General features: G+C 41.9%; 1 protein-coding gene across 20 annotated transcripts in view; it reads left to right on the plus strand.

Annotated features, from left to right (window-relative positions):
* Dtna (dystrobrevin alpha) overlaps nucleotides 1-24,363 on the plus strand; it is a 363,615-nt gene that overhangs the window by 319,896 nt on the left and 19,356 nt on the right. For 13 of the 20 annotated variants that reach the window (XM_036204660.1, XM_036204653.1, XM_036204648.1 and 10 more), the window contains 4 exons: nucleotides 2,184-2,268; nucleotides 3,263-3,360; nucleotides 7,844-7,957; nucleotides 16,194-16,290. In XM_036204660.1, coding sequence (XP_036060553.1) covers nucleotides 2,184-2,268; nucleotides 3,263-3,360; nucleotides 7,844-7,957; nucleotides 16,194-16,290 — 394 coding nt within the window. Of the gene's footprint in view, nucleotides 1-2,183; nucleotides 2,269-3,262; nucleotides 3,361-7,843; nucleotides 7,958-16,193; nucleotides 16,291-17,945; nucleotides 20,492-24,363 lie in introns of those variants that run through there. The other 7 variants (XM_036204664.1, XM_036204665.1, XM_036204666.1 and 4 more) reach the window with 2 other exon arrangements.

Here is a 24,363-nt window from a genome sequence, read left to right on the forward strand (position 1 = left end):
AAGTATTGTGCTACCCAGCAGCATGTTTAGACTTTAAAGTCTGAAGACTCCCTGCTCTGGATGGTTCAGATAGTAGCTGAAATTGTTTTAAGAGACAAGAATCATTAATGTGACTCACAAAGTTATCAAGAGGCAAAACAATGTAGTAGCTAATATTTTTTAGCACATGACATGTTCCAGACAGTGTGCTGACTGGAACACTTATTGCATGTATTACCTCGGATGAACAATCAGAAATAAAATCTTCTTTATGTGAATGGCGATAGGTTAGTACACTGGAGGATTCAGGAATGCTTACTTACTGTAATCCACAGAAAAAGGCTTACTCTAGAATAGAAGTGTTTGAGAATAAAACTGGTGGGGTTGACAGGTGTAAGGGATCTAGATAAGAACAGATATTAAGTGGTGCAGAGGATAGTCCAAATTCAGCTAACAGGAATAAGTTCCTAGCTTAGAAAACATGAAGGGATCCACTAATCTTCTCACTCTAAAATAAAGTTTAAGATACCATGTTGCATGTTACTTTTATATGCAAATGTACATATAGAGTAACTTTGTATTACTTTATGGATCTGAGTCTTCACAATGGAAAAACTCTTAATGATACTGGCATAGGAATATGTGTTCTCATGAGCAGTCACAAGTATCATTATTATTGGATTTTTATTTATTTATGTATGTGAGTGTTTTGCATCCACAAATGCCTGTGCACCACATGTGCCTGTTTCCATAGGCCAGAAGAGAGTGTCCACTCTCCTGGGACTGGAGTTACAGATGGTTGTGGATATCATGTGGCTGCTGAGAATTGAATGGGAGACCTCTGGGAGAGTAGCCAGTGCTCTTAGCCACTGAACAATCTCTCTAGCCCTTACTAGTTTTATTTTAAGAACAAACATGGAAGGGCCTGTGGGGAATGGTATAAACATGCTTGGGAATGAGAAACAGCAGATAAGTTCAATTCCAGCCTCATCCACATCACAATAATGGAGAAAAGTAAACGAAGAGCTACATGTTAATGAGATTAGTGTCATTGGAGTGTCTCATTGAACTTTCTTCAGTGTACCCAAGCAGAGTCTCAAATGAAGAATTTCAGAAGATGAAGTTTTCTGAACTTGAGAGGCTCATACTGTTTGTGCTTGTACACTTTTCAGGGATTTAGACAGCTTTATCCCAGTGTGAGTGGTTCCTATGACACGACAGGAGCCACTGAATACTTTCTATCCATGCCATTGGGAAGCACCACTTAATCCTGTGTCTTTGGAAGCAAATAGAAGGCATGGGTTGTCTGGGAAGTTACATTATAGTCCACAGCCATGTAAGCCAGCTCTTCCAGTGTAGCATATTACCCTAGAGATTAGCGAACTAAAGAAACAAACATCATCTCACAGTTTCATGAAGGAATCTGAGCTTGGCTTAGCAAGATGCTCTTGACTCAAGGATGCTTGTGGGGAGACAGTCCATCTCTCCTCTTGCTCTAGGATCAACAGCAGCCTCACACAGCAGGGATTCATTCACATGGATCCTGATTGACTTGGGTCCTCATCCTACTGGCAGTTTTATGACATGGGATCCAGAGTACCTCAGGAAAAGTATCACAAGAGACCTTAAGAAATAGGGCACACAAGATGGAAGCCACAGTCTTTTAAAACCATATGTTAGAAGTAACATTCCATTCCTCTGCCATATTCTGTTCTTTAAAGTCAGTAAGTGAAGACCACAGGAAAGGGGGAAGATGACGTAGGATGTGAGTGCCAGCAGACAGGGGTCATTGGATCAACAACAATACAGCTAGGTCTTTCCCCTTCCTGAATACTTCCATATGTATAATACTGTCATTTTTTGACATGAGTTATTTGTGAAATGAAATAAAAAAATATTAAAAGCAATAAAATTAAATTAAAGAGAAAGCATTCTTATATCTGAAACATCAGAAAAGTCATATTACTTCTCATTGGAGCCTTCTTAATAGGATAACTGAACTGACTGGCCAAAGGACTTATTACTGACCTTCTCAGCCACATATTAGATCATGTCATGAACCCAATTTAGGATCATTAATCTAAGAGATATTTGAGAGCTTGAAAACACTTGGCATTGCAATGGCCAAAGGCCCTGGTGGTGATAGGAATACATGAATCTCTCCAAGTGGCCTCACAGTCCCCTCTTTGCTTTGTTCTCTCTAGTATGCTTGAGAGTTCAAACCGACTTGATGAAGAACACAGGCTGATCGCCAGGTATGCCGCACGCCTGGCAGCAGAATCCTCATCCGTAAGTAGAATGAAAGGACACTCCTGTTGGCCTCCAGCATCTTTGAATTTCAAAAGCCCCAGTCCATTGCTGTCATTACTCCTGGTGCTAATTACAAAAACAAAAAAACAAAAAAACAAAAAACTGGTGGTTTTTTTTCCTTATTCTTGTCTTTGTTGATATGACTATGATGTCTTGGTAATGAATTCCCAGTTTTGAAAACATGATAGACTAAGGAACACAACCTCTACTGTAACACAAATCTTAAAAGGTCTTATGAATAAAAACAAACCCAGCACCAGGTATTGGGGTGAACACTGGAAGGTCAGAGAGACAGAACACAAGCTACAGCTAACCTCACCTCACCTCAGCCAATCCTGTTCCTTCAACTGGAAGCCTCTGAGCCCTCACCCAAATGGATGTCAGCTGAACTGCTGCTAAAAGCCTAAAAGCTTAAAAAGCCTCAAGTTCCTGGTCCTCACACCTTATATACTTTTCTGCTTCCTACCATCACTTCCTGAGATTAAATACATGTGCCACCATGCCTGGCTGTTTCCAGTGTGGCCTTGAAGTCACAGAGATATGAATGGATCTCTGCCTCTGGAATGCTAGGATTAAAGGCATGTGCTACCACTGCCTAAGCTCCATGTTTAATATACTGGCTGTTCCGTTCTCTGACTCCCAGATAAGTTTAGTGGGGTGCACAATATATCAAACACACTCTACAGTAGTGTGATATGCCCAACTGGGAGCCCCACACACCTCCCCTCTACCCAATCTCATTCTCATATCTGAGAACCTGAGGAAGGGGTGTTTATTTTCCTTTGTGTAGGTATGTTGGAGATCTGGAGAACAGCTTGCTCTTACAGTGAATGGCAATTTAATTTCCTATTCTTCTCTCACTCCTTGCCCCATGGGGTAGTTTGTCCTTCCTTGTCTGCATATCCCATGACTCCCATCTCACATGTGAATTCACATTCCTAAGATGAAATAGTGTCAACCCCGTGTTTTACAGCAGCCAACTCAGCAGAGGAGTGCTGCTGACATCTCCTTCACCATCGATGCAAATAAACAACAAAGGCAGCTGATTGCGGAGCTAGAAAACAAGAACAGGTAGGGCTTAGGGGTATGGGCCTTGAGATTTTCAAATTTCCTAACGGGCCGGTTTAAGGGAGGATAAGGCAAGGTTGTGAAGATGGTTACTGGAGCTTCATGAAAGTGTGGGTAGGGGGCTGTGTGTGTGTGTGCTTCTGTGTGTGTCTGTTGTGTGTGTGTGTGTTTGTATGTGTATGTGTGTGCCTGTGTGCATGCTAAAACTTCTTGTTTTAACCCTATCATCCATGAATGAAATGGAAGTTCTCTAGGAGCAGAGGTCATGCCTATGTGTGGATGTGTGTGCTTGTGTGCATGTGTGAGTGTGTGGGTGCACCTGTGTATAGGTGTGTATATGCATGTTTGTCTGTATGTTTGTGTTTGTAGATGTGTACATGCATGTGGGAGGTGCCTGTGTGAAGGGGTGTGTATGTTTGTGTGTATGTGTATGTTTGTGCATGTGTGTCCAGTATTTTTCTGAACCATCAACATGATGAATGTTGGACAACCCTGGAAACTCTGATTTCCCTTTTTTCTAGTTTTCTTTCTGGTTTTTTTGTGGTTTTTTTTTTTTGGGGGGGGGGGGTCGAGACAGGATTTCTCTGTAGCTTTGCGCCTTTCCTGGAACTCACTTTGTAGACCAGGCTGGCCTCAAACTCAGAGATCTGCCTGGCTCTAACTCCTGAGTGCAGGGATTACAGGGATTACAAGTGTGTGCCAGCACCACCTGGCTTTTCTAGTTTTCTTAACAAGCTGTAGTTCAGGAGGATCTTCCTGGGTACAAGGTGGAATGTGTCTCTGTTGCTTAGGGATGAGTAGGAATCTCACCAAGGAGTCCTCCTATAAGGCTAAAGAAACACTAGGGGCAGCATCTCCATCATCCATTGTTCAATCCAAATATCTCTACATCAATAGGTCTCATCTCTGCTCAACACAGATTAATTCCACTGATTCTGTCTCTGCAGCATCTCCCCCAAAGCTCCCCACTTCATCTCCACCAGCAGCTACCGACTAACCTGTCATTTTTGAAACAAATGTGGTATTTTTCCCAAGAAAGAACCCCCTTGATTTTCCATGACATTTTGATTAAAACCCTCTCCTGTCATCATGGCTGCAAGATGCTAGCTCCCCCGGAGTCCTGCATACTGTTTTCAGTGTCAGTGCCCATGACCATCACACTCCAGCCTCCTGTGGTTTCTTTTACTTCCTAATAGCCCTCCCTTCAGCCTAGGGAGATTTTCTATGGAGCTCTGCAGGCTAGCCTCTCATTGTTATGAGGTATAACCCCCTAAGACTACTTCCTCGGTGTGTGTGTGTGTGTGTGTGTGTGTGTGTGTGTGTGTGTTGTGTGTGTGTGTGTGTGTGTCCTCAATGTCTGAAATAATGCCACTTATGCCTCTACTTCTTGTTTTAACCCCATCATCCATGAATGAAGTTGAAGTTCTCTAGGAGCAGAGGTCATGCCAAAAACCTGCATGGCCCAGGAGGGCACCAGAAATTGTAGGTGCTGAATAAATGTTTTTGAATGAGAAAATAGTAAGTATCCATCTGAGAGAGGTCCAAAGTGATGATTGCCAACATCCAACCCAGCTTCCAGGTGACACAGACAGGAAAACTACCCTTTGCTTTGAGATATTAAAAACAGTGGTGGAGACTTGTGTATTTATAGAATGTGCACACCCATCTCCTTCCATTTCATCCTCAACAGCCCTTTAAGGTGGGCACAGTGACTATTATCATCTGTCATACAAATTAATATTTAAAAGTAATATAGCCTGTCTCCACCTTTCCCCCACTGTGACCAACTTTACATTGTCACTGTGGTCCAGGTTAAGGGGGAGGGAGGGTAATTGTTGTGTAGAAGTGAGGTGTTAGTTGGACATGTCAAGGTAGTGAAGTTCGGCCATGAAAGACAAAAGAATTATAGGTAAAAATAACAATAATCTTTGAGAAACACTTGCCAGAGAAAATCCAAAGGACTCAGATGAAGGATAAAATAGAAGTATCAATATCTAAGACTATCCATAAGGCCACCCAAAAAAATGAAATTTATGCTGTAGTGATGAAGATCAGAGTTCAGACATGTGATAAGATGTCTGTGTGTTTCTTCTGATGGAGTGACTGACCAATTAAGTGTGCAGAGTGCATTTTCATATAGTAGATGCTGGGGAGAGGTGATAAGTCCAATGGCAAATATGTGATGCCAGAAATAGCATTAAAATGGCTGGTACAGAAGATGATTAGACAAAAGAGTAACTATAGAATTACTTTTAAAAATTCCAACTGAGGGGTCCTGCTTTCCTCTCTACTTTCCATGACAGACTCCAGATTTTCCATAACAATCTTAACACATCCAGACTCACTAATGGACCCCTTTTCTTCCTGTCTTGCTTCTTCCTCCTGTTTGTCTGAGACAAAGAGATGGTTGGAAGTGGGAAAGAGGAAAAGAATGTCAGGGTCAAGAACTGTGGCGTCTGTGCAGCATCAGCAGGGCAGGTTAAGCCTGGCCTGAGATCCACACACTTCAGGCCTCCTCCTGTGCCCTTTACAGACAGAGAGGGGAAGGAAGTATGCAGGTGCCCATAAACACTCCATCTCAGCACTTCAGTCCGTAATCAGGTCCTCTGCCTCCCCATTTAATCTGCCTTCATCTGGGTCTTTGTCCTGGTTCTACAATCAGCAGGAAGTGCTGTAGATGTTTTAGCAACCTTAGTTGTGCCTTGACATCGTTTCCTGCCTGTTTCTGGGTGGTTTTGTGTTGTGCACGCCTAAGTACATGCTTATAGACCTGAGAGAGAAATAGAGAGAGGGAGAGGGGAAGGGAGAGGAGGAGAGAAAAGGGGAGGGGAGGGTAAGAGAGGAGAGGAGATCAGAAGAGAAGAGAGGAGAGGAGAGGAGAGCTTCACCCTGCCCCTACCCTCAGGAGTGCATCATTCCTAGAATTCCCTGCTTCATCCCTGAGGAACAGCTCATCCATCCTGAATTTACCCCTTCTAAGCCCCATCTAATGGAAATTCACTCATTTTCAGGCTCAGATCTCTGGTATCCTAGGAGCCCTGAAAAGTAGCAGAAGAAAGGGAAAAAAAATCTAAGAGCACAAGGCCCCGCCCTTTCTATAACCATGGTGGCTGGTTCTCTTCTTTTTTTTATAAGGAAAATGAGTTTCCATGAAATAGTTCTTTAAAGAAATATTTCTACCACAGAGCATCAGGGAGAAAACAAAAAATGTTTAGGGTCCAACCTTCTCACCATTCCCAGGAAAGGTGGACTGGACTCCTGATTCGCAAATAATTATGCAAAACTACAACCACCCTGCTGTGTTTCTGAATACTCAAGCTTGACCTATATTGTCTATATTTTGGTACCCATTACCTGGTTTAGGGAAGTCTGATACTCCCAACAGGAAAAAAAAAAAAATGCTCACTAGCCTAATTTAATCATTACTTGTTGTATGCATGTATCATGTTACTATGTTACTTCGTAAAATGGACAATTTTGTGTCAATTTAAAATTTTGAAACATGGAAAGGCATCCTACCCCCCAACTTGCTCAGAAAGATTGTTCTCCTTTCTCGGTATTTTGTGCTGTCTTACTGGCCCTTTTGTTAAGTAGAAACCTGACACTTCCTTGTCCCCCAAGAGAATATAACTAATAATCCTACTTAATGGCTTCAAACCTACTTACATATAATTTGCCCTGCACAGTTACATGTCACTGGTAGCCGGCCTAATGCTCACCCGAGTGCAGGGCGTTCTAGCATCAATACTGCCCCAATGTGTCACAGGATCAATTACAGTGAATCCTTTTAAAAGCTTTTCCTTGTAAGGCTGCCTTCTTTGAGATTCATGGTTAAAACTGAAGATATAAAGTAAGATTTTTTTTTTAAATATGACTTTTGGGTTTCTCTGATAATTTCAGCAAGAAAAAAAAAATTTGTTTCTCAGTAAAAGACTAAAGATATGTATTTTTGCCAAGTGAGCATCATTTATCCTTTCTTCTCTCTCAAGCATCTCTCATTTGTATTCATAAGTATTCATGTGGTGTCAGAGTATGTTCATAAATTATAAGAGATACCAAACATTGCACTCACCAATGTTGGTTGGATATGTTAGCACAGCACAGTATTACTTACTGGACAGGTCCTAGAAATAACACTCGGCAGCTCACTGCACAGCCTGCATGGTTTGGGTGTGGTAAAGACAGGGTGAGCCTTCCCTTCACCTATCCAAACTCCATGGGTACAAGGCATCCCCTGCCTGAGGAAGGTCAGCTCTGTTCTTAAGCACAGGACAACCCACTTCTCTCTGTCCTGCGGGCCTGGTGTGTTCACACATCAGTGTCACAGGACAACCCACTTTTCTCTGTCCTGCCGGCCTGGTGTGTTCACGCGTTGGTGTCACAGGACAACCTCTCTTCTCTCTGTGTCCTGCTGTCCTGGTGTGTTCACATGTTGGTGTCCAAGGAAACACTGACACCAGTTCTTCCCTTCTTCCTCTCTCTCAAGAGAAATCTTACAAGAGATCCAGAGACTCCGGCTAGAACATGAGCAAGCTTCTCAGCCCACACCGGAGAAGGCTCAGCAGAACCCAACCTTGCTGGCAGAACTCCGGCTCCTCAGGTAAGAGAAGGACCCTAATTTCCCCAGGGAACATAATGTTAGAGACAGGTTTCCTTTTTCAAATGAGTCTTGTGGGAAGGTCTGCATCCATGCATACATGTACACATGGGTATGGGTGCATATGTGGGCATTTGAGGTTAGGTATCAGGAGTCGTTTTCCATCATGCTCTACCTTATACATGGAAGAGGTGTTCCTCATTTGACCAGAGCCCACTGATGGGGCTAGTGTGCCCAGTCAGTTTTCTCCCAGGGTCCCCTGCCTCTACCTGAATAGTACTGAGATTACCATGGGGCACCATGCCCACCTGACACTTAAGTAAGGGCTGAGAGTGTGGCATCTGGATCTCCTGCTTGTGTGACAAGAACTTTATGTGCAAGGCCATGGCCCTAGCCCCAGGGTTTAGCACCATTTGGCAGCAGCTGGTCAGCACACAGTCCTGCACCAACTTAGCTGCTGATCTTTCTTTTTCAAAAAAAAAAAAAAAAAACACACTGGATCACTGAGGTTTGGACAACTTTGAGAGATTATACTATTTTTCCCTAGACAGAGTGAAAAGGACAAAGTGTTCCTTAGATCAAAAGCAAAATATCTCCACTGGAATAAAAAAGTTTCACTTGGCTGTTTTTGGTCATTTGCACTATCAGCATGTGTGTACATTAAAACCAAACACATAAGCAAATAAACATTGTAGGTTCTTAAATTGAAAGATATAAAATATAGTCCACAAACAGAATCTGATTTTCTCTAAATCATGTCTTCAAAAGAGCCATGCTTTGTGGTACATATCTGGAGTCCGAGCCAATATAGACCCTGAGACAGGAGGACCAGGAATTCAAGACTAGTCTAGTAACATAGTAGGACCTTGTCTCAGTTGTTTTTAAGAATAGCACAATTAGCTCACTGGTAGAACTCTTATACAGTACATATGATGGCTGGAGTCTGATCCCCAGCATCTATTTTAAAATAAATGTTATGCCTCTGTGTCCATCCATGGATGGGAAAAGCCTAACCTTGTCTACTCTGTGTTCAACCATAGATGGGAAAGCCTACCCTTGTCTACTCTGTGTTCATCCATGGATGGGAAAGCCTAGCCTTGTCTACTCTGTGTTCATCCATGGATGGGAAAGCCTAGCCTTGTCTATTCTGTGTTCTTCCATGGATGGGAAAGCCTAGCCTTGTCTACTCTGTGTTCATCCATGGATGGGAAAGCCTAGCCTTGTCTACTCTGTGTTCATCCATGGATGGGAAAGCCTAGCCTTGTCTACTCTGTGTTCATCCATGGATGGGAAAGCCTAGCCTTGTCTACTCTGTGTTTTTCCATGGATGGAAAGCCTAACCTTGTCTACTCTGTGTTCATCCATGGATGGAAAAGCCTAGCCTTGTCTACTCTGTGTTCTTCCATGGATGGGAAAGCCTAGCCTTGTCTACTCTGTTCATCCATGGATGGGAAAGCCTAGCCTTGTCTACTCTGTGTTCATCCATGGATGGAAAGCCTAACCTTGTCTACTCTGTTCATCCATGGGTGGGAAAGCCTAGCCTTGTCTACTCTGTTCATCCATGGATGGAAAGCCTAGCCTTGTCTACTCTGTCACCTTAGGATATTTGAGTTGGAAGGGACTATGGAAGGTCATGACTACTCTCTTGGGTGGCACTGCCTTCTCAGGCAGAAAGCTGAAGTAGTCTGCCTTGGATGAGGGCTGCAGTTGTTCCCACTACTTCTATGCTACAAAATGTAGGTATTATTGTAGGTTCCTCTCCTGAAACTGACTTGACACCATGCCTTGAATATGACATAGCACCATGCCTTGGCTATGACAAGTATTCAGGTATTTATGGAGTAAATAACAGAGAAGTAAATTCCCTCAAAGAAAACCATATTTATCTTTCACAAGAAAGCTTTGACTATGAAGAACTATATATTCTTATCCTTTGGTTTATATGCTGAGTCTACTCCATGTGTACCTATAGTGATCTATAGTTTCTATGGTGAGTACAGGTGCCTCTTCACAGAAACTCATCAAAATGAAGTCTCTTTTCTAAAGTCGGTCAGTTCCTCCTGCCCTTGTTATAAAGTCCCTGTTGCACGACACCATGGATGCTTCTCAGAGTTCCATCCTAGCTCAGCTCTTCAGATACATGAACACCAGAGGAGCCATGCAGCCCACCTGGCCTGGGCAGCAGGTCCTGCCTCTCCCATGCCTATGACTAGAGCAGAACTACCTACCAAGGCTTCACTTGAAAAGAGACTGGAAAAACTTACAGATGCTGCTTCATGTAGAGTGACTACTTTACACTTCTGAATAACTAAATAATTTAATCAATAATTAGTTACTTCATTAACAATTTAGTTATTAATAGCAAAATGACTTAATTAATGAAATTTCTTCCAGATACCTCTATGGTTTCTGTTTGGACTGTGTTCTATTCTGACCACTATAAGTTCTTACATACTCTACTAAACTATTTCCTAGAGGAGATGAAAATAAATTGATGAGAAAGATGATGGTGTTTCTTTTTTTTTTTTAATTTAATAAGTTTTTTGGTTTTTTGTTGTTTTTGGTTTGGGTTTTTTGTTTTGTTTTGTTTTTTGAGACAGAGTTCTTCTGTGTAGCTTTGGAGCCTGTCCTGGAACTCTCTCTGTAGACCAGGCTGGCCTCAAACTCACAGAGATTCTCCTGGCTCTGCCTCCCAAGTGCTGATATTAAAGGTATGCACCACCACTGCCCAGCCTTAAGAAGTTTTTTTTTAATTCATTTTACATACCAACCACAAATCCCCCTCTTATCTCTCCTCCTGTACCCCCAGCCTACCCCTCCTCCTCCAAAAGGGTAAGGCCTCCCATGGGGATTCAGCAAAGCCTGAGGCAGTACCAAGCTCCTGCCCCCTGTATCAAGGGTGAACAAGGCTTTAGACCATAGGTAATGAGATCCAGAAAGCCAGTTCATGCACCAGAGATAGATACTGCAGGGGCCATGGGTGACCTCAAACAGACCAAGCTACACAACTGTCTACTGCAGAGGGCCTAGTCCAGTCCTGTGCAGGTTCCATAGCTGTTGGTCCAAAGTTTGTGAGTTCCTATGAGCTTGGTTCAGTTGTCGCTATAGATTTCCCCATCATGATCTTGACGCGCCCCCGTTACTCATCCCTATTCCCTCTCTTCGACTTGACTCCCAGAGCCGGGCCTGGTGCTTGGCTGTGGATCTCTGCATCTGCTTCCAGATGATGGTGTTTCTTATCATCTTCATCAAATACATTGCAACAGCAAATGTCTGCTTGACAGTCAAGGGGAAATGTAATGGTCATTGGTCTGCCAGGATCAGGGTCTCACCTGTGTCTGCCTGAAATGCCACGTGTATCTCTTCTACTGTTCATCCTGTTCTCTACAGGATAGATTTGGGAGAGGAATTTTCATAAGCAATTTTGATGGTTCTCCTGTATGGCTTTTGTTTCTCAAAGTGTTCTTTCTGTTCCATGTGGAGACTAGAAAGAAGGTTGGATGAGCTGGGTCACTGATGTTTTTCCAGTTGATATTTGAATCCATCATGGAACAGGCATAGTTCTAACCACCCTCCTGTACCCCAAAGGTGGGCACCCCATGACCTCAGCTGAGCACAAAGCCTTACTTCCTAAAAAGATCTAGAATCACCAGTAACTTCTTTGCTATTGGCGCTTCCTGTCAGCTGGTGCCCAGCTGGCCATGGTCTGCCTCTATATTCTGTTTATTTCTTTATCCTGAAGGAAGAATTGTCCTCTCTAAAAGGCTATTTCTCTAGATATCTGTGCCACCTGCCACATATGTCAGTGACCCCTTCTTGCTCTGTTCTAAGCATTGCCAGAATTTGGAGATTTCACAGCTACATAGACACCTAGATGTAGATGGACAGACAGACAGATAGATAGATAGATAGATAGATAGATAGATAGATAGATAGGTAGATAGGTACCTGGGGATTCTGTGCTTTAGCCTTTTGTTATTTCAGACTTTCAAGAGGGCTCTAAGACAGTGGCCTCTTACAAAGTTGCTTTGGCCATAGTCCGCAGGGGCGAATGGCATCCATGGGAGTCTTTACTGTGTCTTTCCTACTCCATCCTTCCAGAATCTTTCCTTGATAAACAAGAAATCAGGAACTTGCTTTAATGAATACTCAACTTTACTTTTAGTCCTAAAGTCACTGTGACTTTTCTAAAGGGTTATGTTTCCCTTTTTACTTAAACCACAGGGAAATTCAAAGCCACATTAGCAGACCAGATGGGCTTATCAACAGGCACTTCTGTGTGCTAACCACCTGACACTTATTGGGTGCTAAGCTACATACATGCTGCACCACTGAATGCAATAACAAACCTAGGAGAAAGGCTCTGTTATACCCCTTTGATAAATGTGGAAATGGAGATTCCATAAAGTTAACTGAATGTGACCCTAGACCACTGAGTATGCATATGCTTCCCAAGAAAAACATATTATTTTATAACCAAGGTCCAATTCTCAAGTTACTGTGGATGTATATTATTATCTCCTATTAATTCATATTAAAATGTTATTTTCCTGAACCTATCTTAAAAGAAAGTAGATTCTAACACATAGATACTACATTTAAAAAAAAAAAAATCTCGACTTCCTGCAGAGCTCCTACTTCTGCTGTCTCAGGCCACACCTTGAGTCCTCAGCTGTGATTTCATGGCTCAAATGGAAAGAACTCAATCTAAAAACAAGCAATAAGGAACCAATGGAAAAACTGAACACAGTCAGTTGGCCTCAAATATAAACACTATAATGCTCATATAAAGTTATAGTAGGGGACTACATATGTTCCTGCCTTATAGAAAGGAAGATCAGTAATAACACATAGAAGATGAACTGTGGACTCAGGAGCTCTTATGCCACCAGACATGAAATATAGAAGCTGGAGCATGACTGGAGTAAACAGTCCCCCAGGACATCTAGAGAGAGCCTGGCCCCATGACACACCCAAGCAGACAACAAATACCTGACAGTGAACATTGTGTGGCTATGAGGAGGTGGAGTTGTAGTGTATGCTGTGTGGTGTGACAAGGGCTGAAACCTAAAAAAAAAAAAAAAAAAAAAATCTCACGGAATTTCAGAACAAAAGGCATTTGTTTACAAATTAATGCACTTAACAGAAGGAAATCCAAACCATTATTTAGCCTTCATGCTGTGTTTGACTACGTTGAATGTGGAGGCTGCAGCATACATTAGTAACGGGGCTTCATCGGTAACTGATGCTCTGAACACTTGGAGAGAGGACTGAGCAAAGGCATTATTAAGTGACTTTAGTGCCATGTTTTTAAGATTGCTGCTATGTTCTGAATGTACAATAAGATTGACTTATGTTGGCTAATGTTAATAGTAGTTCGCTTTTTCTAAGGTTTTAAATGCCTCTTTTAGTACTTTTCACCTACAATAGTAGAATTTTTCACTGACCTTCTCAATGGGCTCCTGTGACCAAAAATCATAAAGAAATCATGAGGTGAAAACTAAGTGTAAGTCAGGATTATTACCGACTCTTTTCTTAAGTCCTACTGTAAATACCCAGAGAATACTGTGTGCAGATAAGTCTAAAGGAAACCAGTTGAGGTTTTTGTCACTGAAGGAGACTTTGGGATGAGATGAAGCACACAAAATTAGAAAGCTTCTGCCCAAGGAGGCAGCAAGCAAAAGAAGCTATATAGCATGGGCTGTATACATAAGCCTATAACACAGGCTATTTCCTTTTCTCTGGATTCAGAAAGGAAGTTAAAGGAAAAATGGTTTAAGGAAACAGGCACCAGTGTCAGAAGAATACAGGGGGCTTGGAGAGATGGCTCAGCAGTTAAGATCTATGGTTGCTCATCTAGAGGACTCATGTTCAATTCCCAGCACCCACATCATGGCTCACAACCATCTGTAACTCTAGTTCCAGGGGATCTGAAGGCCTCTTCTGGCCTCTGGGGCATGAGGCATACACATGGTGCACAGACATGCATGCAGGCAAGACATTCATACACTTAAAATAAAAATTTTAAAAGGAAAAGAATCCATGCATACATGTTATTATGTATGTGCAGCAAAGGTTAAGATACTTATAAGTTTTATGTTTATTAGTCCTTGTAAAGAATTTCTATATGAAAGCATATTTAAAATGTTTCATTTATGTTCCAAACCTATCCCCCTCTGAATAAACATCTTTCAGCTGAATAAGTCACAGCCTAAGTCACTGTGATATCCATTATGCTGTCAGTTTTTACAGGCCCTGCTGTAAGTCTTGTTATATGCTGGTTGTGTAATTGAGACATGTGCATGCATACATTAATGCATGTTGCTAAGGAATCCAGTCATTTTTAAAAATATAAGCTTTGATATTTCAATCCAAGCAAAAGACCCCTTTGGGGACAAGGAAAATACATATTAATTTGCTCACTAATTATCATGAAATAATGAACCTGGTGTCAGTTTGAAAAATATGCGTACGTGTCACCAATCTGAAGCAATATTTTGTTGCTTAATTTATTTTTCAGGTTTTTGTATTTGTTAATTTTATTTAGTTTTATTTTATTTTGCACACATGCGTGTTTGCCTGCATGCAAATATATGTACTACATGCTTATAGTGCCCACAGAGGCCAAAAGAAGGTATTTCATCCTCTAGAACTGGAGTTACATATAGTTTTGAGCACCACTGTGTGGGGGCTAGGAATTGAACCCAGGTCCTCTGGAAGAGCAACAAGTGCTTTTAAGCACTGACCCAGCTCTCTGGTCCCATGTTTGATTTTATTTTTGTAGTCCTGGGAACTGAGCCTAAAACCTTGAGTCTGACATTTGGTAGAGCTCAGGGAATCCTGCAGAAGAGAAAGCAGGATTGTAGGAATCAGAGGGGTCAAGACATCTTAAGAAATCCCACAGAATCAACTAACCTGGGCTCATAGGGACTCACAGAGACTGAACTGACAACCAGGGCGCCTGCACAGGACTGACCTAGGCCCTCTGCACATGTTACAATTGTATAGCTTGGTCTTCTTGTGGGACTCCTAACAGCAGGAGCAGGAGCTGTCTCTGACTCTTTTGCCAGCTTGTGGGATCCTTTTCCTCCTACTGGGTTGCCTGGTCTAGGCTTACTGCAAGGAGAGGTGCCTAGTCTTACTGTAACTTGATATGCCATGTTTGGTTAATATCGGTGGGAGGCCCGCCCTCTTCTGTAGTGAGGGAATTAGAAGAGAGTGGGGGCAGTTAGGAGGAGAGGAGAGAGAGAAACTGTGGTCAGGATGCAAAATAAGAAGAATAAAAAGAAAACCTTAAGTTTCCTAGACTTGCCACTAAACCACACCCTCATTCCTCTTTTTACTCCTCACCTGTCTCATCCACATTTACTTTACTGTCTCACTGAGACAGGGTCTTGCTCCCTTCTCCAGGCTAGCTTGGACCCACTCTGTGTGTTGCCCAAGCAAGCCTCAAGTTTGTGACTTCTCTTGTCTCAACCTCCGAGGTCACTGAGGTTACAGGCCTGCACCCCTGGGCCAAGCTATTACTACCTTTCCTACGGTTTCATTTCTTTCCCCTCTGGAGGATTTTTCCATACCCCTTAATGTCAACATAAATGATAGAGTGCAGATTGGTTTCCATTCTGCTGACAGTTTCATAGAAATTCTGTAAAACAAACACAAGCTTTATTCATCATTTTTCAGTTATAGAGCAAGTACGTGGGAACATGTTATCCTGGCTTCACTTTATGAAACCAAGCCCAAACCAAATACTTCAGAATGATCATGGCCAGTAATGGCCATTACTATTTCATCTCAGAAGAGTACCAACTGCACACACGTTAGAACAGACTTGAAACTGCATCCCTACGTCAGATTTCCAGAGGTCGTGGCAAATTTTATGTGACTATATAGTAATTGTTTTGGATTTAAAAGATTTGTAGGACTAGCCCTTTTCAATGACTGCTAGGTTTGTATTTGACTTCTGAAGTCCATAGTGCAAAACAAAGCCAGCCAGATAGTAAACACAATGTGGAAATGCCAAGAAGGATTTCTATCCTGCTTCTAGCCTGTGACTTCTTTCAAATAACAGTACCCTTCACATTACAATCATTTATCCATTGAAAAAGTTATCTACCTGGTAACCATATCAAAGACTAGACATACCTTCTTGGAGACAATCCACCACACACCCACAGAACCAGGAAATATAATTAGCTCAATTTGACTGTTTTTCTGATGACAGTGGCTTCTTTCTTAGACAGCGCAAGGACGAGCTAGAGCAGAGGATGTCTGCTCTCCAGGAGAGCCGGAGAGAGCTAATGGTCCAGTTGGAAGGTCTCATGAAACTACTGAAGGTAAGTCATTTCATATCAGTGTTTCTGACCTACTATTATGCTGTTTTAAAATTGTTTGCACATAACTTGCAATGGTTTTTCCAATTACTATATGTAACTTCCTCCCAAAATGTTGTGAACTCAAATGTGGAACTATTTTTTTAAGCATATGAAACAGTAGCAGTCGATCAGTGGTAGCTCTCATGCTCACCTACTTTCTAGAACTAGGCTCCTAAGGACCATAGGGCAAATTCTTCGTTTATTTTCAGTCTCTTTATGTCCTTTAATATTCTAGAACTGGATTTGTTTATAAATGCTTTTGTTCAGTTTTAGCAATTCTGACTAGCTTGACACAAACTAATGTCTAATTTGTAAAATTAAGAAATAGTGGCTAAACAAATCTTAGCAATAACAGCAAGTCTTTTATTGCATTTCTGTGGCTCCAACAAGTCACATGACTTCCATGGGTCTCAAATGCAAACTGAGGGAAAAGTATTAAATGGTAGAAGTCCTGTAGAATGCAGTAGGTTATTATTTCATTGGAAGTGGCAATCTCCTTTAATCAGCTCTCGTTTCTGTCACCAGTGTATGCTAAATTACTTTCCAAGTTAACAGCAGATAGAAACATGGCCACTTGGGCCAACAGTGGTATCAGTGCTGTGTGGTCATCTGGCCTAAGGGAAACGTGGGGACCAATATAAACAGGAGCTGCCATGTGCCACAGGCAGCAACTGGGACTTCTGATGGGAGATCCGCAGAGGGACTGTCCCTGTGCATTCACTGTGAGACAGGAATTTCAGACTAGTTTTCAGTCCACGCATTTCCCACCCTCCCCCACACCACCGTCTGTCATTTCTCTGTTGCCTTTCTTTTTTTACTTTCTCCTTCTCTTTCCTTCCTGGCTCCCTTTCCTCCTTCCTTTCTCTCTCTGTTAAAATGCTTTTTTTAAAAACCATTTTGTGACGCTTCCTGTCTGTCCCAGACACTGCCCTTGTTGCATTGCTTTCTTCTGTTTTCTTTGCTCCATTTTATACCTTAGCCAACATTTTGGCCATCAGTCCCTTCTTTAATAATCCGTTTGGGAAATGCTTTATCATCACTCCACAAGTGATTTGCTTCCAGCGTGCTAGACATAAGAAGTATAGAACTGGGTGTTTGGTTGGTTGATACTGGTTCTGTCTTTGATAAGACTGGATCATTGGTAACCTGTTTCTAGCCTATTATCTCATTTGATGCAACAGAAAATCTCTTTTCTGCTTCCCTTTGAAAATATATTGGATGGAAATATCTGAGCCCATCTTGCCCTTCCCTGAATGGCAGGAAATTTTGGCAAATCTCTCTGCTGGTGTTCCTATGCTTCTTCCACTCTGTAATGAGACAGGAGTCTACTGGCCAGCAGCCATCATGGGATCAACCCACCCGACTGAACACAGACTTTGTACCAAGACATACAAGTACTGGAATAGACAGGCAGATCAGACACACGGAGGAAAGGAATGGGGGTCTGTTGTCTCAAATACCTAAATAGGCTTGGAACTAAACTCACAGGGTGGCAGAAGCCAGGAGAGGTGTTCAAGCCATCTGGATGCCTCCCCGCTCTTGCCTTCCTTCACTGTGTACGTGCTGTGGTTGGAACCTTGGGTAATCTAATTGTTATTGATTCGATCTTTCTGTAGGAAGAAGAATTGAAGCAGGGAGTAAGTTATGTCCCCTACTGCAGGTCTTAACTAACAGTGGAGGGCTGTCGTCCTGCTTTGGCCTCTAATGTATGTCCGTGCTTCAGTTTGGAAAGAAAAAAAAAATACTAATTTGCTTCCATTTCAACGTAGTGCTTGAATTGAGATTATAAAATTCAGCATTCTGTTATAAACTGTCACTGATGTCGGCAACAAATGAAGACCTGTTTCATGTCTAGAAGAGAGAACAACTTGTGATTCATTGGGAAAATTTTAGATCCCCAAGAGTGTTAAGTTTCAAATCCATGTCATGCTCTTTGAGGTTATTGAGCAGACCCTTCTCTTAGCAGAAGGTCAGTCGCTAGAGCTGCACAAAGGTCAATGTCGTCTCTCAAGCTGCAGCCCACAAGAGCAAACCTCCACACTGTGAACATTCATTCAGTTCAGCTTCCATTTCTCTGAAAAGATGTAGAAACTCTTTTCATAAGAATCAGGTAATAAATCCCTTTCCATCACATAACTGCAAGACCATGCCCTCTACCCTGTGTTCAAAGATATGTTCAACTGTGTAAGACTAGGCTTGATAGCTGAATGTCCACCTCACATCTCTTTAGTTTCCTCAGAAGCTGTTTGTTAACAAGTTTCTATGAAGAATAGGCAACTTTCTTCCCTTCCATTCTTACCAAGGACCCTTCTGCTCTGTGGTTTCATAAGGTCATTCCACACATCTTTTTTCTGGACATAGAAGCATCATGACTGTCTGACCATGTCATACCCTGAAGCCCTGTGTGACCTTGTGGTCAGCTTCAGAAGCAAGCAGAAGGAACAGCACACTGAGAGAAATTGCAATAAACTAGAGCAAAAGAAAAGCAGCTTAAATACCTGTGCATGTACCAAAGTATCTGATGATATATCCCAGTTCCTCGCATTATTTAAAGATTTAACATTTTATCCATGGTTAATTAGAACTTCAACCTGTCCAATCTCAACAGATCTGTTAATTCTTCTGTATGCTCTTTTCTATTATTCATTCTGTGTGTTTATGTGTAACAAAGAATGTTTGCAAAACACTGGAAACTTTAACTCTTCATTCCCAAGGTCTGTAAAAAGAAAAAAATAAGAAAAGAAAAGAACCGTGTTAAACTAATCTGTAACTAAAACAATAAAGACAATATGCGGCATTATTTTGTATATTATGAAAAAAATTACTTTATTGAGCTGACACCAAATTGTCACCAGGGATGACTCCCTTGTGTTAAAGATGCACTGATTTGTAGCCTGTATCATTGTCCATCCCTGCATCCCTGGGGTATGGCCACTGGACTTAGATCACGGCAGAGCAAATGCCTAGTCTTGATATCTCTCTTTGCAAACAGGCTTTTCCCTGCATGCACATGGAACAAGAAAATGCTGTTCTAATCTAACTTCCTCCTCCCACTGGACAGAGAGGGCAGTTGCCTTGCTTTAGAATTCATTTCTCTCGGAACCCCTTCCCTCCATTTCCCAAGCAGTATATTCTGAAAGGCTTCTGTGGACCAGACAGTTGGCGGATGCATGGAGCCGGTGCCCTTTAGGTAGACCTCTGTCACCTCCCTCTCTACCCCTTTGCTGTGGAGCCCCTCCTAGCCTCTGCACTTTGAAGAGTCACAATTGTGAGCACTGCAGCGCTGATAATGGCTGTCATCTGTTGGTGCCACCCAAATGTGGGTAACACATTGCTTCACTCTCATCTACTTAGTTTCTACTCAGGCTTGTCCTTAAACTGACCTGAGGTCAAGGTCACTAACACCACAACATAGAAACAGCAGCTTCATAAAACAGAAATAGAAGAATGTGGGACCAAGGAAGAGAAAATGGGACTGTGCCCCGTAAAGGGTCAGGGGGTTCTTCTGAACCCTTAGCAATAAAACAAGAGGGAAATAGTAATAGCATTTTATCAGCATAGAAATACCATTTCTCAGAAGCTCAGAATATCTACTGTGTTAAAGTACTAAAGCAAGCCTTCCTTAAGAGCTTTATAGAAACGTGTTGAACAATACAGTAGAAAAAAAGGTAGTCATAGTTTGCAAGTGGCCATGGCTTACACTGACCTTCAGTCAAAACTAAAGACAGAGCCCCATAAAATCCAGCCCCGTTTAGTTGGATCTATGAAAAAGTGAACAAATTCCTTCCAAATTGAATTCTTGTGGGACAGCATGATCTAAGGAGAGAATTTAGAGGTTTTAGATTGGCATCTACTTCTACATTCTGTTTCATGAGTCTTTCCCCTTCAGGGACATTCTCTTTGTCAAAATCAAACTCAAAAATGCCCCATGCAACAATTCATGCCTGATTTAATAACCTCTGCTTTGTTACAAATTCGTGTGGTTCAATGTAGCGTTTTATTATGCTGGTATTTATATTCCTTACATATACTGTTTCTTGTTATAGGTAATGCATGAAACTATGCCCCATGAGGACAGAACATGAATTTTAAAAATAGTGCCTGTAATATAATATGATTATGGTATCACAAGCAATAAATTGTGTTTTTTACAAAACCTGAATCCAAGTTATCCTACCCTCTTTCTTCCTTGTGAACCCTTAAGATTTACTGGAGGAGCTATAAAATGAGCTCTCATAAAAACCATCTTAAGGGCGGAAGCAGCTGCCAGTAGTTGAAGTGACAACATGTTCTAGAGTTTCTGGTATAGTCCCGGTTCCAACTATTGTGTATAGGTCTAAAGCCGAGTATCTTAACTTTGAGTTTGCAAAATAAAGCCTCAGTGATTTTCTTAACAAGATTACAGCAGATAGGCCTGAATGACAGAGGCCTCTGCTTTAGCTCACAGTGGTAAGGAAACTGAGAATGTAACCTAACCTGACCATTTCAAACACTCTGGTAGTGTGCACCTCCCAAGATTACCGGGGATATTTTAAAGGACAGTGGGTGTGAAAACCTTCTGTGAAAATGTTATCTGAACATCAAATATATATCTAGACATAGACAGTCATATATTAACTTTTCAAATTTTTGAACACACATACTTATTCACTTATTTTTTTCCTAAAAGCTAACTAACAAGTCTCAGTCTGTGGAAGAAATGTGAGCATGACTTTCAATTTGTTTAGATCTCTTGTAATTGCTTTTAACAGTAGGAAACTATCCTTATGCTTCAGAAGTTACAGAAACATCCCAGTAAGATTGCCTTGTTTCTGTTAACATAAGATATGTCCCTAGATATATGAATGTCTGTAGTATTTGCTGACAATACATTCCTGAGTACATTTTCAATAGATAGTAGAGTGAATTACTGAGCGTGTCAATGCCCTATATGTAACACAACATACCACAGATACTTCCTGGAGGCATACATTGCATAAGAGAGGTAATTGATATAGGGTACTTAATAGTCAGGCACCAAAATCAGGTTGTGTTTATTTTCAGGAATCTTTCTTTCTTTGGATTCATAACAAGGATTAATTTGAACATTTTAAACCTTGGGCTCTAATTGGTCCCTATTTGGTTGGGAGAAGAGTCTGGCATCATTCAAAATTCCATGTCTTAGTCCCATTCAAATGTAATACAGAATATGAGCAGGCCACAAAGGGCCAACTTTCTAGCCTTGGTTTCTCCTTCCATGATTAGCCTTCCTTATTCTATTGATGGACTTCCCACAGAACTGATAAGCCATCCACAGAAAAGTGAGGGGCAAAATTTACCTTGAGATGCTGTCGGCACAGAGAAGCTAGTATGTAGTACTCAAGAATGTAGAATGTACAATGTACTTTATCAGACTATATAACACACACACACACACACACACACACACACACACACACACACAATCTTATTTTTAAAGTTGTGGTTGATTGACTCTAGAGAAGTGGGGAAAAAGATCTTTTGTTCAAAACCAGTGGACACTAGCCCTCTCATTCAAGATACCGTCTACACTGAAGGCTCCCAAGCTGGCGCCCCTCTCTGCTTCCTTATTTTCTCTCCTCCTCATATGGAACCTGGTACTAGCTTCAGCACCAACAGTCTCTCTGCCGTGTCTCTGATGCTCTTCGCAAGTCCCAAGTCTTGCTCAAACTTTCCCAAAACTCAGACACTCTTCTCTCCTTTCTGTACTATCACCTTTCCTGCCCAAATATCTTCTCAATAAACACCTGAGTCAAACACTGCCTCGTTCCTGACCATTCGGAATCAACCATGTCCTTAGTCGCCCATTGCATTTGGTACACAGCAGCCCTTTTAAAAGCCCAGTAATCAAAATCATGATGATGATGGTGAAATTTGGTGACTTGGTACTTCCTCATTTTCCCAGCCTGTGGGACACAGTTAGTCAGGATCAGGCTGCAAGATACAGGGCCAGGTAATCTCCTCAGCCAGACCTCAGAGGCAGACTGTGCAGGTTCCAGTGAAAAGATGGGTAATGAACACTCCATACTTCTCCAGGCTCGGTTTAGTCCACAGTTACACATTTGCCCCTTTCCTTGAAGCACCCTGTATCTCTAGAGCTCAGTAGAAACCAAAATACTTCCTGTAAAATGTGGAAAATTTATGGATCTCACCAGGCTTTTTAAAAATTGATGTGAAGCAGGTGGAGTGGAGTCAGAAGATGCATGTAGAAATTAATTTTTCATTTATTCTCTAGGAAGAGAGCTATTTAAATTGCCAACTGTGATATATGCTTTCCTTCATCCATAAATCAACCCTCCTTGGGAATGTTGGATCCATATATTGATCTGCATAGACCATTGTCTCTTATGTCTTTCCTCCATTAATCATTGAGTAATTTCTAGGAAAGAGTTTTCTCAGGGAATTTGTGGGAATTCATTCTAAAGTTCATAGCAGACAGCCATGCTGGATGACCAGGCGACAGAAAACATGTGAAAATGAAGCTCAGTGATCTGTCCCTTTGCCCTTTAAGAGTGGGACATAAGGAACACCAGAGATGCCATTTCCTATAGTAGGTGCTAAGTATCAAACTAGGCAGTGTCCTGTCACAGAGAGATGGGGATATGGTTACCAGGCAACCAGCATCCTACTCTGAGAACTCTGTGTGAAGGATGGGCATGACTTGGGAGGTACAAGTTGCAAAAAGATGGAGTTAAATCTTTTTGTCAACCACGGAATCCCCCACCAAAATTATTTACATAATCAGACTACTTGAAATTGCAGCAACTAGATATTCACTTGGTTATGGCTTGGGCATGATGGCTATTAGCCGTTCATACATTGGTGTCATTTAGATTCGATCAGAGACTTTTCTCTTAACAAATAACACACCCAGTAATTTTCCTCTAACACAGATCCACTGTTGGGCATTTTAGAGACAGGAAACAGAAGAAGAAAAGGAAAAGTTACCTGAGGAATGGGTACTAAGCAGGAAGGTATGGAGTTGGGAATGTTTCAGACATACAAACATCTAAGAGAGCCCAGTGCACTATAGCGGGCAGGCTCTCACTCGGGGAGATAAAGCCAAAGTACACACCTCTCTACAGATGTCACCAGAGGTAAGAGGCCCAGGAGGACTCTGTGCTAAAGAGTATGGCACAGCCAAGAGGACTCTGGAACAGAATATAAGCAGAACTGGGTGGGCCAACCTGTCAGAGCCTGTCAAAGACTGCAATGTGGCCATAGCCACCATAGCTGAAAGCACTGGGTGCCAGCATGTTGCCGAATTCTTAATTTGTTTCAGGCTTTTGAAGAGTAACATGATGTAACTACGTTAGTAGTTTCGCATTTTATTGTGGCCAAATGCACAGTGCAATGTGTGTCTACCTAAGGCTTGCTTAGATTTCAGATTTACAAATGAGATCTTATTAGCCATGACTTCACAGCCCAGAGGCCCTCCTTGCCACCCTGGGCACCCACACCTCTCTACAACCCAACAAGGAAAATGTGTTAGCTGGCCTGTCATGAGCCCGGGGCCTCACACTGTGGCCATGGTAGAAGCTTTGGGCCATTAGTTGCTAAAATTTCCAAATTTAATAAAATGTGGCTGGAAGCGTATGATGCTGGTCATTTCCTGAGAAAACCCGGGGACACTGTGGGAAAGCCCCACACTTGCAATCCGCCACTCCTTAGCTTGTAGATGTTGCATATGTCAGCTACCCTCTCTGAGCCTCCCTGTGTTTACCTCCTGCATGAGAACAATAGCACCTCATTGACCTGTAAGAAGGTTAAAGTGCTTTATAGATTTCAAACGGCTATTCAAATACAGTATTCTCTTTTTTTACTATATTAGGAAAATAAAATGGGACAGTGTTGGTAAAGTACTCGATACCCTGTAAAGTGCATACGAAAAAATGGAATCCTTTTTTTGGGGTGTGAACTTCCTAACACAAAAGATCTGGCTTCCCAGGGTTGAACCAGTGACCCATGCTGGACATCCAAGAGGACCTATGGCTGCCACCCTCTGTCCCACTTTGT

Source organism: Onychomys torridus, chromosome 13, assembly GCF_903995425.1.
Source record: "Onychomys torridus chromosome 13, mOncTor1.1, whole genome shotgun sequence".
NCBI classification, from domain to species: Eukaryota; Metazoa; Chordata; class Mammalia; order Rodentia; family Cricetidae; genus Onychomys; species Onychomys torridus.